We start from the raw sequence: 14,050 nt of genomic DNA on the forward strand, positions 1-14,050 counted from the left end.
TAACACCACATGTACTGTAGTACTCTATAACATGATAACACCACAGGTACTGTAATACTGTATAACACTATAACACCACAGGTACTGTAATACTGTATAATACTATAACACCACAGATACTGTAATACTGGTTAACACTATAACACCACATGTACTGTAATACTGTATAACACTATAACACCACAGGTACTGTAATACTGTATAACACTATAACACCACAGGTACTGTAATACTGTATAACACTCCAACACCACAGGTACTGTAATACTGTATAACATTATAACACCACAGGTACTGTAATACTGTATAACACTATAACACCACAGGTACTGTAATACTGTATAACACTATAACACCACATGTACTGTAGTACTCTATAACATGATAACACCACAGGTACTGTAATACTGTATAACACTATAACACCACAGGTACTGTAATACTGTATAACACTATAACACCACATGTACTGTAGTACTCTATAACATGATAACACCACAGGTACTGTAATACTGTATAGCACTATAACACAACAGGTACTGTATTACTGTATAACACTATAACACCACTGATAATGTAATACTGTATAACACCGCAGGTACTGTAATACTGTATAACACTTTAACACCACAGGTACTGTAATACTGTATAACACCACAGGTACTGTAATACTGTAAAACACTCTAAAACCACAGGTACTGTAATACTGTATAACACTATAACACCACAGGTACTGTAGTACTGTATAACACTATAACACCACAGGTACTGTAATACTGTATAACAATATAACACCACAGGTACTGTAATACTGTATAACACTATAACACCACAGGTACTGTAATACTGTATAACACTATAACACCACAGGTACTGTAATACTGTATAACACTATAACACCACAGGTACTGTAATACTGTATAACACTATAACACCACATGTACTGTAATACTGTATAACAATATAACACCACAGGTACTGTAATACTGTATAACACTATAACACCACAGGTACTGTAGTACTCTATAACACGATAACACCACAGGTACTGTAATACTGTATAACACTATAACACCACAGGTACTGTAATACTGTATAGCACTATAACACCACAGGTACTGTAGTACTGTATAACATGATAACACCACAGGTACTGTAATACTGTACAACACTGCAACACCACAGGTACTGTAAAACTGTATAACACTATAACACCACAGGTACTGTAATACTGTATAACACTTTAACACCACAGGTACTGTATTACTGTATAACACTATAACACCACAGGTACTGTAATACTGTATAACACTAACACCACAGGTACTGCAATACTGTATAACACTATAACACCACAGGTACTGTAAAACTGTATAACACTATAACACCACAGGTACTGTAATACTGTATAACACTATAACACAACAGGTACTGTATTACTGTATAACACTATAACACCACTGATAATGTAATACTGTATAACACCACAGGTACTGTAATACTGTATAACACTTTAACACCACAGGTACTGTAATACTGTATAACACCACAGGTACTGTAATACTGTAAAACACTCTAAAACCACAGGTACTGTAATACTGTATAACACTATAACACCACAGGTACTGTAGTACTGTATAACACTATAACACCACAGGTACTGTAATACTGTATAACATTATAACACCACAGGTACTGTAATACTGTATAACACTATAACACCACAGGTACTGTAATACTGTATAACACTATAACACCACAGGTACTGTAATACTGTATAACACTATAACACCACAGGTACTGTAATACTGTATAACACTATAACACCACATGTACTGTAATACTGTATAACAATATAACACCACAGGTACTGTAATACTGTATAACACTATAACACCACAGGTACTGTAGTACTCTATAACACGATAACACCACAGGTACTGTAATACTGTATAACACTATAACACCACAGGTACTGTAATACTGTATAGCACTATAACACCACAGGTACTGTAGTACTGTATAACACTTTAACACCACAGGTACTGTATTACTGTATAACACTATAACACCACAGGTACTGTAATACTGTATAGCACTATAACACCACAGGTACTGTAATACTGTATAGCACTATAACACCACAGGTACTGTAATACTGTATAACACTTTAACACCACAGGTACTGTATTACTGTATAACACTATAACACCACAGGCACTGTAATACTGTATAACACTAACACCACAGGTACTGTAATACTGTATAACACTATAACACCACAGGTACTGTATTACTGTATAACACTATAACACCACAGGTACTGTAATACTGTATAACACTATAACACCACAGGTACTGTAATACTGTATAACACCACAGGTAAACTCCATCATAAAGCTGGTCCAGTCTGTGTTAATGTGACTATCCTCTCTCAGCTGGTCCAGTCTGTGTTACTATCCTCTATCAGCTGGTCCAGTCTGTGTTAATATGACTATCCTCTCTCAGCTGGTCCAGTCTGTGTTACTATCCTCTCTCAGCTGGTCCAGTCTGTGTTAATATGACTATCCTCTCTCAGCTGGTCCAGTCTGTGTTAATGTGACTATCCTCTATCAGCTGGTCCAGTCTGTGTTAATATGACTGTCCTCTCTCAGCTGGTCCAGTCTGTGTTAATATGACTATCCTCTCTCAGCTGGTCCAGTCTGTGTTACTATCCTCTCTCAGCTGGTCCAGTCTGTGTTAATGTGACTATCCTCTCTCAGCTGGTCCAGTCTGTGTTACTATCCTCTCTCAGCTGGTCCAGTCTGTGTTACTATCCTCTCTCAGCTGGTCCAGTCTGTGTTAATGTGACTATCCTCTCTCAGCTGGTCCAGTCTGTGTTAATGTGACTATCCTCTCTCAGCTGGTCCAGTCTGTGTTAATATGACTATCCTCTCTCAGCTGGTCCAGTCTGTGTTAATATGACTATCCTCTCTCAGCTGGTCCAGTCTGTGTTAATGTGACTATCCTCTCTCAGCTGGTCCAGTCTGTGTTAATGTGACTATCCTCTCTCAGCTGGTCCAGTCTGTGTTAATGTGACTATCCTCTCTCAGCTGGTCCAGTCTGTGTTAATGTGACTATCCTCTCTCAGCTGGTCCAGTCTGTGTTAATGTGACTATCCTCTCTCAGCTGGTCCAGTCTGTGTTAATGTGACTATCCTCTCTCAGCTGGTCCAGTCTGTGTTAATGTGACTATCCTCTCTCAGCTGGTCCAGTCTGTGTTAATGTGACTATCCTCTCTCAGCTGGTCCAGTCTGTGTTAATATGACTATCCTCTCTCAGCTGGTCCAGTCTGTGTTACTATCCTCTCTCAGCTGGTCCAGTCTGTGTTAATGTGACTATCCTCTCTCAGCTGGTCCAGTCTGTGTTACTATCCTCTCTCAGCTGGTCCAGTCTGTGTTAATGTGACTATCCTCTCTCAGCTGGTCCAGTCTGTGTTAATGTGACTATCCTCTCTCAGCTGGTCCAGTCTGTGTTAATATGACTATCCTCTCTCAGCTGGTCCAGTCTGTGTTAATATGACTATCCTCTCTCAGCTGGTCCAGTCTGTGTTAATATGACTATCCTCTCTCAGCTGGTCCAGTCTGTGTTAATGTGACTATCCTCTCTCAGCTGGTCCAGTCTGTGTTAATGTGACTATCCTCTCTCAGCTGGTCCAGTCTGTGTTAATGTGACTATCCTCTCTCAGCTGGTCCAGTCTGTGTTAATGTGACTATCCTCTCTCAGCTGGTCCAGTCTGTGTTAATGTGACTATCCTCTCTCAGCTGGTCCAGTCTGTGTTAATGTGACTATCCTCTCTCAGCTGTTCCAGTCTGTGTTAATGTGACTATCCTCTCTCAGCTGGTCCAGTCTGTGTTAATATGACTATCCTCTCTCAGCTGGTCCAGTCTGTGTTAATGTGACTATTTACATTACATTTAAGTCATTTAGCAGACGCTCTTATCCAGAGCGACTTACAAATTGGAAAGTTCATACATATTCATCCTGGCCCCCCCGTGGGAATTGAACCCACAACCCTGGCGTTGCAAGCGCTATGCTCTACCAACTGAGCCACACGGGACCGATAGTCACATTAACACTATCCTCTCTCAGCTGGTCCAGTCTGTGTTAAAATTACTTCTGGCTGCAGCCCGAGGCCGCCCACAATATGACAACAGCCACTTCAAGTGCAGGGCGTGAAATTCAAAATATATTTTTTTGAAATATTTAACTTTCACACATTAACAAGTCCAATACAGCAAATGAAAGGTACACATCTTGTGAATCCAGCCAACATGTCCGATTTTTAAAATGTTTTACAGCGAAAACAGCACGTATATTTATGTTAGCTCACCACCAAATACAAAAATGGACAGACATTTTTCACAGCACAGGTAGCATGCACAAAGCCAACCTAACTAACCAAGAACCAACCAAACTAACCAACAAACAACTTCATCAGATGACAGTCTTATAACATGTTATTCAATAAATCTATGTTTTGTTCGAAAAATGTGCATATTTCAGGTATAAATCATAATTTACATTGCAGCTACAATCAGAAATTGCACCGAAAGCAGCCAGAATAATTACAGACACCAACGTCAAATACCTAATTACTCATCATAAAACATTTCTGAAAAATACATAGTGTACAGCAAATGAAACACAGGCATCTTGTGATTCCAGCCAATATTTCCGATTTATTAAGTGTTTTACAGCGAAAACACAATATAGCGTTATATTAGCTTACCACAATAGCCAGAAACACAAGCCATTTCCCAGCAGCAAAAGTTAGCGATCGTAACAAACCAGTAAAAGATATATCATTTTTGACTAACCTTGATAAGGTTCGTCAGATGACAGTCCTATAACATGAGGTTATACATACACTTATGTTTTGTTCGAAAATGTGCATATTTAGAGCTGAAATCAGTGGTTATACATTGTGCTAACTTAGCTACTTTTTCCCACAACGTCCGGATATTTTTCTGACACTTTTTCTGACACACATATTCTGACCAAATAGCTATTCATAAACATAACAAAAAAATACATGTTGTATAGGAAATGATAGATACACTAGTTCTTAATGAAATCGCCGTGTTAGAATTCTAAAAATAACTTCATTACGACATACAGCTTCGGTATAGCTAGAGTACCCAAAAGCTGGGCGCCGACGACTAGTTCACATGATATATGAAATAGCATCATAAAATGTTCCCTACTTTTGCTGATCTTTTATCAGAATGTTGTACAAGGGGTCCTTTGTCAAGAACAATCGTTGTTTGGATTTAGAACGGCCTCTTTCCCTCTCGATTTAGCAAGCACACTAGCCAAGTGGCACGAATCTCTCCATGTCAACAAACGGAAGAGAACGGAACACGGCAAAACTCCCGAAAAAATTTCAATAATCTGATTAAACTATATTGAAAAAACATACTTTACGATGATATGGTCACATGTATCAAATATAATGAAAGCCGGAGATAGTAGTCGCCTATAACGAAAGCTTTTCATAAGGCAAATCCAGGTCCCTCCTCGCGCCTTCCTGAAACAGGAAATGGGTGACACGTCATTCCAAGAGCTGTTATTCCACTTCAGACCAAGATAAACACCCCATTTCTTCTCTCACCGCCTCTTGACATCCAGGGGAAGGTGTATGACGTGCATGTATACTAATACGTATCATGCCCATTTATAGGCAGGACCTAGAAGAGAGCATAGTTTTCAGACTTTCCACTTCCTGGTCAGGAAGTTTGTGCCAAATGAGTTCTGTTTTACTCACAGATATAATTCAAACGGTTTTAGAAACTAGAGAGTGTTTTCTATCCAATAGTAATAATAATATGCATATTGTACGAGCAAGAATTGAGTACGAGGCAGTTTAATTTGGGAACGAAAATATTACAAAGTGCAAACAGCACCCCCTATTGATATCCTCTCTCTCTCCTGTGTTTAGTTCCAGGTGGATCTGGTCCAGGTGATGTGACCTATGCTGACATCAACCACGCAGAGAAGAGACAACACAACAAGAGGAGAGGTAGGAAGAAGGGAGAGACCAACAACACTCCCCTCATCTTTCTGGAGTATATAATATGTTTTTAGTGTTTAAACATGTCACTAGTTGTAACCTGTTTATGTGTTTCTTTCAGAGAACGTCGTTCCAGACCCTGTCTACTCAGCAGTGAAGACAGACAGACAGAGATACAGGTCAGAAGGTCGTTCCAGACCCTGTCTACTCAGCAGTGAAGACAGACAGACAGAGATACAGGTCAGTAGGTCGTTCCAGACCCTGTCTACTCAGCAGTGAAGACAGACAGACAGACAGACAGACAGACAGACAGACAGACAGACAGACAGACAGACAGACAGACAGACAGACAGACAGACAGACAGACACAGACAGACAGACAGACAGACAGACAGACAGACAGACAGACAGACACAGACAGACAGACAGACAGACAGACAGACAGACAGACAGACAGACAGACAGACAGACAGACAGACAGACAGACAGACAGACACAGACAGACAGACAGACAGACAGACAGACAGACAGACAGACAGACAGACAGACAGACAGACAGACAGACAGACAGACAGACAGACAGACAGACAGACAGACAGACAGACAGACAGACAGACAGACAGGTCAGGCTCAATGATGATGATGAAAAGTACAGATCATGGCAGCCATTTTGTGCCAGAGGGCTCAGCACCACCCATCAGTTTCTGCAGTGATAAGAGGATTTCTTCCTAAATCAGTGCCACTGTGTCCTATTGTATCGGTAGTCATTTAGAGTTAAAGTTGCACCATGCATAAATTTCTCCGCCATTTCCTGGTTACTAAAACTCTAGTAGTTCACCTAATTATAACTAATATAAACCACTGTGTCTAGTGTAGATAATCATTATACCATATAAACCACTGTGTATAGTGTAGATAATCATTGTACCATCTAAACCACTGTGTATAGTGTAGATAATCATTATACCATATAAACCACTGTGTATAGTGTAGATAATCATTGTCCATCTAAACCACTGTGTCTAGTGTAGATAATCATTATACCATATAAACCACTGTGTTTAGTTTTAGATAATCATTGTCCATCTAAACCACTGTGTCTAGTGTAGATAATCATTATACCATATAAACCACTGTGTATAGTGTAGATAATATACCATATAAACCACTGTGTCTAGTGTAGATAATATACCATCTAAACCACTGTGTTTAGTGTAGATAATCATTATACCATATAAACCACTGTGTCTAGTGTAGATAATATACCATATAAACCACTGTGTCTAGTGTAGATAATATACCATCTAAACCACTGTGTTTAGTGTAGATAATCATTATACCATATAAACCACTGTGTCTAGTGTAGATAATATACCATATAAACCACTGTGTCTAGTGTAGATAATATACCATCTAAACCACTGTGTTTGGTGTAGATAATCATTATACCATATAAACCACTGTGTATAGTGTAGATAATATACCATATAAACCACTGTGTCTAGTGTAGATAATATACCATATTAACCACTGTGTCTAGTGTAGATAATATACCATATAAACCACTGTGTATAGTGTAGATAATATACCATCTAAACCACTGTGTCTAGTGTAGATAATATACCATATAAACCACTGTGTCTAGTGTAGATAATATACCATCTAAACCACTGTGTTTAGTGTAGATAATATACCATATAAACCACTGTGTCTAGTGTAGATAATATACCGTATAAACCACTGTGTATAGTGTAGATAATATACCATATAAACCACTGTGTTTAGTGTAGATAATCATTGTCCATCTAAACCACTGTGTATAGTGTAGATAATATACCATATAAACCACTGTGTATAGTGTAGATAATCATTGTACCATCTAAACCACTGTGTTTAGTGTAGATAATCATTGTACCATATAAACCACTGTGTTTAGTGTAGATAAACATTAATATAATAATAGATAATTGATCATCAAAAACAAAACTTCAGAACGGGAAGCATAGAAATATCTCACAAAAAAACAGATCTACCGCTACTAAGATTGGCTTTAAAGCAGTTTGACAGATCTATAACACATTTCTATGTGGATTTAGTTGGGTCGATCAAAAAGTTACATATTGCCATTTTAACAAATGTAATCTGTGTACTTTAGGTAGAGCTGTATCTGGATCCAGGGACGTAATGTACAGAGAGGTAGGTCCAGATCACTGTATCACTAACCCTAATGTTCAGACTGAGGTAGGTCCAGATCACTGTATCACTAACCCTAATGTACAGGCTGAGGTAGGTCCAGATCACTGTATCACTAACCCTAATGTACAGACTGAGGTAGGTCCAGATCACTGTATCACTAACCCTAATGTACAGACTGAGGTAGGTCCAGATCACTGTATCACTAACCCTAATGTACAGACTGAGGTAGGTCCAGATCACTGTATCACTAACCCTAATGTACAGACTGAGGTAGGTCCAGATCACTGTATCACTAACCCTAATGTAGAGACTGAGGTAGGTCCAGATCACTGTACCACTAACCCTAATGTACAGACTGAGGTAGGTCCAGATCACTGTATCACTAACCCTAATGTACAGACTGAGGTAGGTCCAGATCACTGTATCACTGACCCTAATGTACAGACTGAGGTAGGACCAGATCACTGTATCACTAACCCTAATGTACAGACTGAGGTAGGTCCAGATCACTGTATCACTAACCCTAATGTACAGACTGAGGTAGGTCCAGATCACTGTATCACTAACCCTAATGTACAGACTGAGGTAGGACCAGATCACTGTATCACTAACCCTAATGTACAGACTGAGGTAGGTCCAGTTCACTGTATCACTAACCCTAATGTACAGACTGAGGTAGGTCCAGATCACTGTATCACTAACCCTAATGTACAGACTGAGGTAGGTCCAGATCACTGTATCACTAACCCTAATGTACAGACTGAGGTAGGTCCAGATCACTGTATCACTAACCCTAATGTACAGACTGAGGTAGGTCCAGATCACTGTATCACTAACCCTAATGTACAGACTGAGGTAGGACCAGATCACTGTATCACTAACCCTAATGTACAGACTGAGGTAGGTCCAGATCACTGTATCACTAACCCTAATGTACAGACTGAGGTAGGGCCAGATCACTGTATCACTAACCCTAATGTACAGACTGAGGTAGGTCCAGATCACTGTATCACTAACCCTAATGTACAGACTGAGGTAGGTCCAGATCACTGTATCACTAACCCTAATGTACAGACTGAGGTAGGTCCAGATCACTGTATCACTAACCCTAATGTACAGACTGAGGTAGGTCCAGATCACTGTATCACTAACCCTAATGTACAGACTGAGGTCCAGATCACTGTATCACTAACCCTAATGTACAGACTGAGGTAGGTCCAGATCACTGCATCACTAACCCTAATGTACAGACTGAGGTAGGTCCAGATCACTGTATCACTAACCCTAATGTACAGACTGAGGTAGGTCCAGATCACTGTATCACTAACCCTAATGTACAGACTGAGGTAGGGCCAGATCACTGTATCACTAACCCTAATGTACAGACTGAGGTAGGTCCAGATCACTGTATCACTAACCCTAATGTACAGACTGAGGTAGGTCCAGATCACTGTATCACTAACCCTAATGTACAGACTGAGGTAGGTCCAGATCACTGTATCACTAACCCTAATGTACAGACTGAGGTAGGTCCAGATCACTGTATCACTAACCCTAATGTACAGACTGAGGTAGGTCCAGATCACTGTATCACTAACCCTAATGTACAGACTGAGGTAGGTCCAGATCACTGTATCACTAACCCCAATGTACAGACTGAGGTAGGTCCAGATCACTGTATCACTAACCCTAATGTACAGACTGAGGTAGGTCCAGATCACTGTATCACTAACCCTAATGTACAGACTGAGGTAGGTCCAGATCACTGTATCACTAACCCTAATGTACAGATTGAGGTAGGTCCAGATCACTGTATCACTAACCCTAATGTACAGACTGAGGTAGTTCCAGATCACTGTATCACTAACCCTAATGTACAGACTGAGGTAGGTCCAGATCACTGTATCACTAACCCTAATGTACAGACTGAGGTAGGTCCAGATCACTGTATCACTAACCCTAATGTACAGACTGAGGTAGGTCCAGATCACTGTATCACTAACCCTAATGTACAGACTGAGGTAGGTCCAGATCACTGTATCACTAACCCTAATGTACAGACTGAGGTAGGTCCAGATCACTGTATCACTAACCCTAATGTACAGACTGAGGTAGGTCCAGATCACTGTATCACTAACCCTAATGTACAGACTGAGGTAGGTCCAGATCACTGTATCACTGACCCTAATGTACAGACTGAGGTAGGTCCAGATCACTGTATCACTAACCCTAATGTACAGACTGAGGTAGGGCCAGATCACTGTATCACTAACCCTAATGTACAGACTGAGGTAGGGCCAGATCACTGTATCACTAACCCTAATGTACAGACTGAGGTAGGTCCAGATCACTGTATCACTAACCCTAATGTACAGACTGAGGTAGGTCCAGATCACTGTATCACTAACCCTAATGTACAGACTGAGGTAGGTCCAGATCACTGTATCACTAACCCTATGTACAGACTGAGGTAGGTCCAGATCACTGTATCACTAACCCTAATGTACAGACTGAGGTAGGTCCAGATCACTGTATCACTAACCCTAATGTACAGACTGAGGTAGGTCCAGATCACTGTATCACTAACCCTAATGCACAGGCTGAGGTAGGTCCAGAGCACTGTATCACTAACCCTAATGCACAGGCTGAGGTAGGTCCAGATCACTGTATCACTAACCCTAATGTACAGACTGAGGTAGGTCCAGATCACTGTATCACTAACCCTAATGTACAGACTGAGGTAGGGCCAGATCACTGTATCACTAACCCTAATGTACAGACTGAGGTAGGTCCAGATCACTGTATCACTAACCCTAATGTACAGACTGAGGTAGGTCCAGATCATTGTATCACTAACCCTAATGTACAGACTGAGGTAGGTCCAGATCACTGTATCACTAACCCTAATGTACAGACTGAGGTAGGTCCAGATCACTGTATCACTAACCCTAATGTACAGACTGAGGTAGGTCCAGATCACTGTATCACTAACCCTAATGTACAGACTGAGGTAGGTCCAGATCACTGTATCACTAACCCTAATGTACAGACTGAGGTAGGTCCAGATCACTGTATCACTAACCCTAATGTACAGACTGAGGTAGGTCCAGATCAATAATGTACATGTAATGATGTAGCATGTTGTGTTTGTTATGAAGGATGTAGCATGTTGTGTTATGAATGATGTAACATGTTGTGTTAAGAATGATTTAGCATGTTGTGTTTGTTATGAATGATGTAGCATGTTGTGTGTGTTATGACTGATGTAGCATGTTGTGTTATGAATTATGTAGCATGTTGTGTTTGTTATGAATGATGTAGCATGTTGTGTTAAGAATGATGTAGCATGTTGTGTTATGAATGATGTAGCATGCTGTGTTTGTTATGAATGATGTAGCATGTTGTGTTATGAACGATGTAGCATGTTGTGTTATGAACGATGTAGCATGTTGTGTTATGAACGATGTAGCATGTTGTGTTTGTTATGAATGATGTAGCATGTTGTGTTATGAACGATGTAGCATGTTGTGTTATGAATGATGTAGCATGTTGTGTTATGAATGATGTAGCATGTTGTGTTATGAATGATGTAGCATGTTGTGTTATGAATGATGTTGCATGTTGTGATATGAATGATGTAGCATGTTGTGTTCGTAATGAATGATGTAGCATGTTGTGTTATGAATGATGTAGCATGTTGTGTTTGTTATGAATGATGTAGCATGTTGTGTTATGAATGATGTAGCATGTTGTGTTTGTTATGAATGATGTAGCATGTTGTGTTATGAATGATGTAGCATGTTGTGTTTGTTATGAATGATGTAGCATGTTGTGTTATGAATGATGTAGCATGTTGTGTGTGTTATGACTGATGTAGCATGTTGTGTTATGAATTATGTAGCATGTTGTGTTTGTTATGAATGATGTAGCATGTTGTGTTATGAATGATGTAGCATGTTGTGTTATGAAAGATGTAACATGTTGTGTTATGAATGATGTAGCATGCTGTGTTATGAATGATGTAGCATGTTGTGTTATGAACGATGTAGCATGTTGTGTTATGAACGATGTAGCATGTTGTGTTTGTTATGAATGATGTAGCATGTTGTGTTACGAACGATGTAGCATGTTGTGTTATGAATGATGTAGCATGTTGTGTTATGAATGATGTAGCATGCTGTGTTTGTTATGAATGATGTAGCATGTTGTGCTATGAATGATGTAGCATGCTGTGTTTGTTATGAATGATGTTGCATGTTGTGTTATGAATGATGTAGCATGTTGTGTTATGAATGATGTAGCATGTTGTGTTATGAATGATGTAGCATGTTGTGTTTGTTATGCATAATGTAACATGTTGTGTTTGTTATGAATGATGTAGCATGTTGTGTTTGTTATGAATGATGTAGCATGTTGTGTTATGAATGATGTAACATGTTGTGTTTGTTATGAATGATGTAGCATGTTGTGTTATGAATGATGTAGCATGTTGTGTTATGAATGACGTAGCATGTGGTGTTATGAATGATGTAGCATGTTGTGTTATGAATGATGTAACATGTTGTGTTATGAATGGTGTAACATGTTGTGTTATGAATGATGTAGGATGTTGTGTTATGAATGATGTAGCATGTTGTGTAGCATGTTGTGTTATGAATGATGTAACATGTTGTGTTATGAATGATGTAGCATGTTGTGTTATGAATGATGTAGCATGTTGTGTTATTAATGATGTAGCATGTTGTGTTTGTTATGAAATGTGGCATGTTGTGTTTGTTATGAATGATGTAACATGTTGTGTTATGAATGATGTAGCATGTTGTGTTATGAATGATGTAACATGTTGTGTTATGAATGATGTAGCATGTTGTGTAGCATGTTGTGTTATGAATGATGTAGCATGTTGTGTTTGTTATGAAATGTGGCATGTTGTGTTTGTTATGAATGATGTAACATGTTGTGTTATGAATGATGTAGCATGTTGAGTAGCATGTTGTGTTATGAATGATGTAGCATGTTGTGTTTCTTATGAAATGTGGCATGTTGTGTTTGTTATGAATGATGTAACATGTTGTGTTATGAATGATGTAGCATGTTGTGTTATGAATGATGTAGCATGTTGTGATTGTTATGAATGATGTAGCATGTTGTGTTTGTTATGAATGATGTAGCATGTTGTGTTTGTTATGAATGATGTAGCATGTTGTGTTATGAATGATGTAGCATGTTGTGTTATGAATGATATAGCATGTTTGTTATGAATGATGTAGAATGTTGTGTTATGAATGATGTAGCATGTTGTGTTATGAATGATGTAGCATGTTGTGTTATGAATGATGTAGCATGTTGTGATTGTTATGAATGATGTAGCTTGTTGTGTTTGTTATGAATGATGTAGCATGTTGTGTTATGAATGATGTAGCATGTTGTGTTTATTGTGAATGATGTAGCATGTTGTGTTTATTGTGAATGATGTAGCATGTTGTGTTTGTTATGAATGATGTGGCATGTTGTGTTATGAATGATGTAGCATGTAGTGTTATGAATGATGTAGCATGTTGTGTTTGTTATGAATGATGTAGCATGTTGTCTTTGTTATGAATGATGTAGCATGTTGTGTTATGAATGATGTAGCATGTTGTGTGTGTTATGAATGATGTAGCATGTTGTGTTATGAATGATGTAGCATGTTGTGTTATGAATGATGTAGCATGTTGTGTTATGAATGATGTAGCATGTTGTGTTATGAATGATGTAGCATGTCGTGTTATGAATGATGTAGCATGTCGTGTTATGAATGATG

The 14,050-nt window shown here is 39.0% G+C and overlaps 1 protein-coding gene across 1 annotated transcript in view; it reads left to right on the top strand.

Moving 5' to 3' along the window:
* Nucleotides 1–14,050, top strand: part of LOC139561638 (low affinity immunoglobulin gamma Fc region receptor III-A-like) — a 97,869-nt gene that overhangs the window by 60,752 nt on the left and 23,067 nt on the right. The window contains exons 7-9 of the mRNA XM_071378878.1: nucleotides 5,980–6,060; nucleotides 6,173–6,291; nucleotides 8,207–8,247. Coding sequence (XP_071234979.1) covers nucleotides 5,980–6,060; nucleotides 6,173–6,291; nucleotides 8,207–8,236 — 230 coding nt within the window. The 3' untranslated portion in view covers nucleotides 8,237–8,247. The remainder of the gene's footprint in view (nucleotides 1–5,979; nucleotides 6,061–6,172; nucleotides 6,292–8,206; nucleotides 8,248–14,050) is intronic.

This window comes from Salvelinus alpinus, chromosome 31 (assembly GCF_045679555.1).
Source record: "Salvelinus alpinus chromosome 31, SLU_Salpinus.1, whole genome shotgun sequence".
Lineage (NCBI taxonomy): Eukaryota > Metazoa > Chordata > Actinopteri > Salmoniformes > Salmonidae > Salvelinus > Salvelinus alpinus.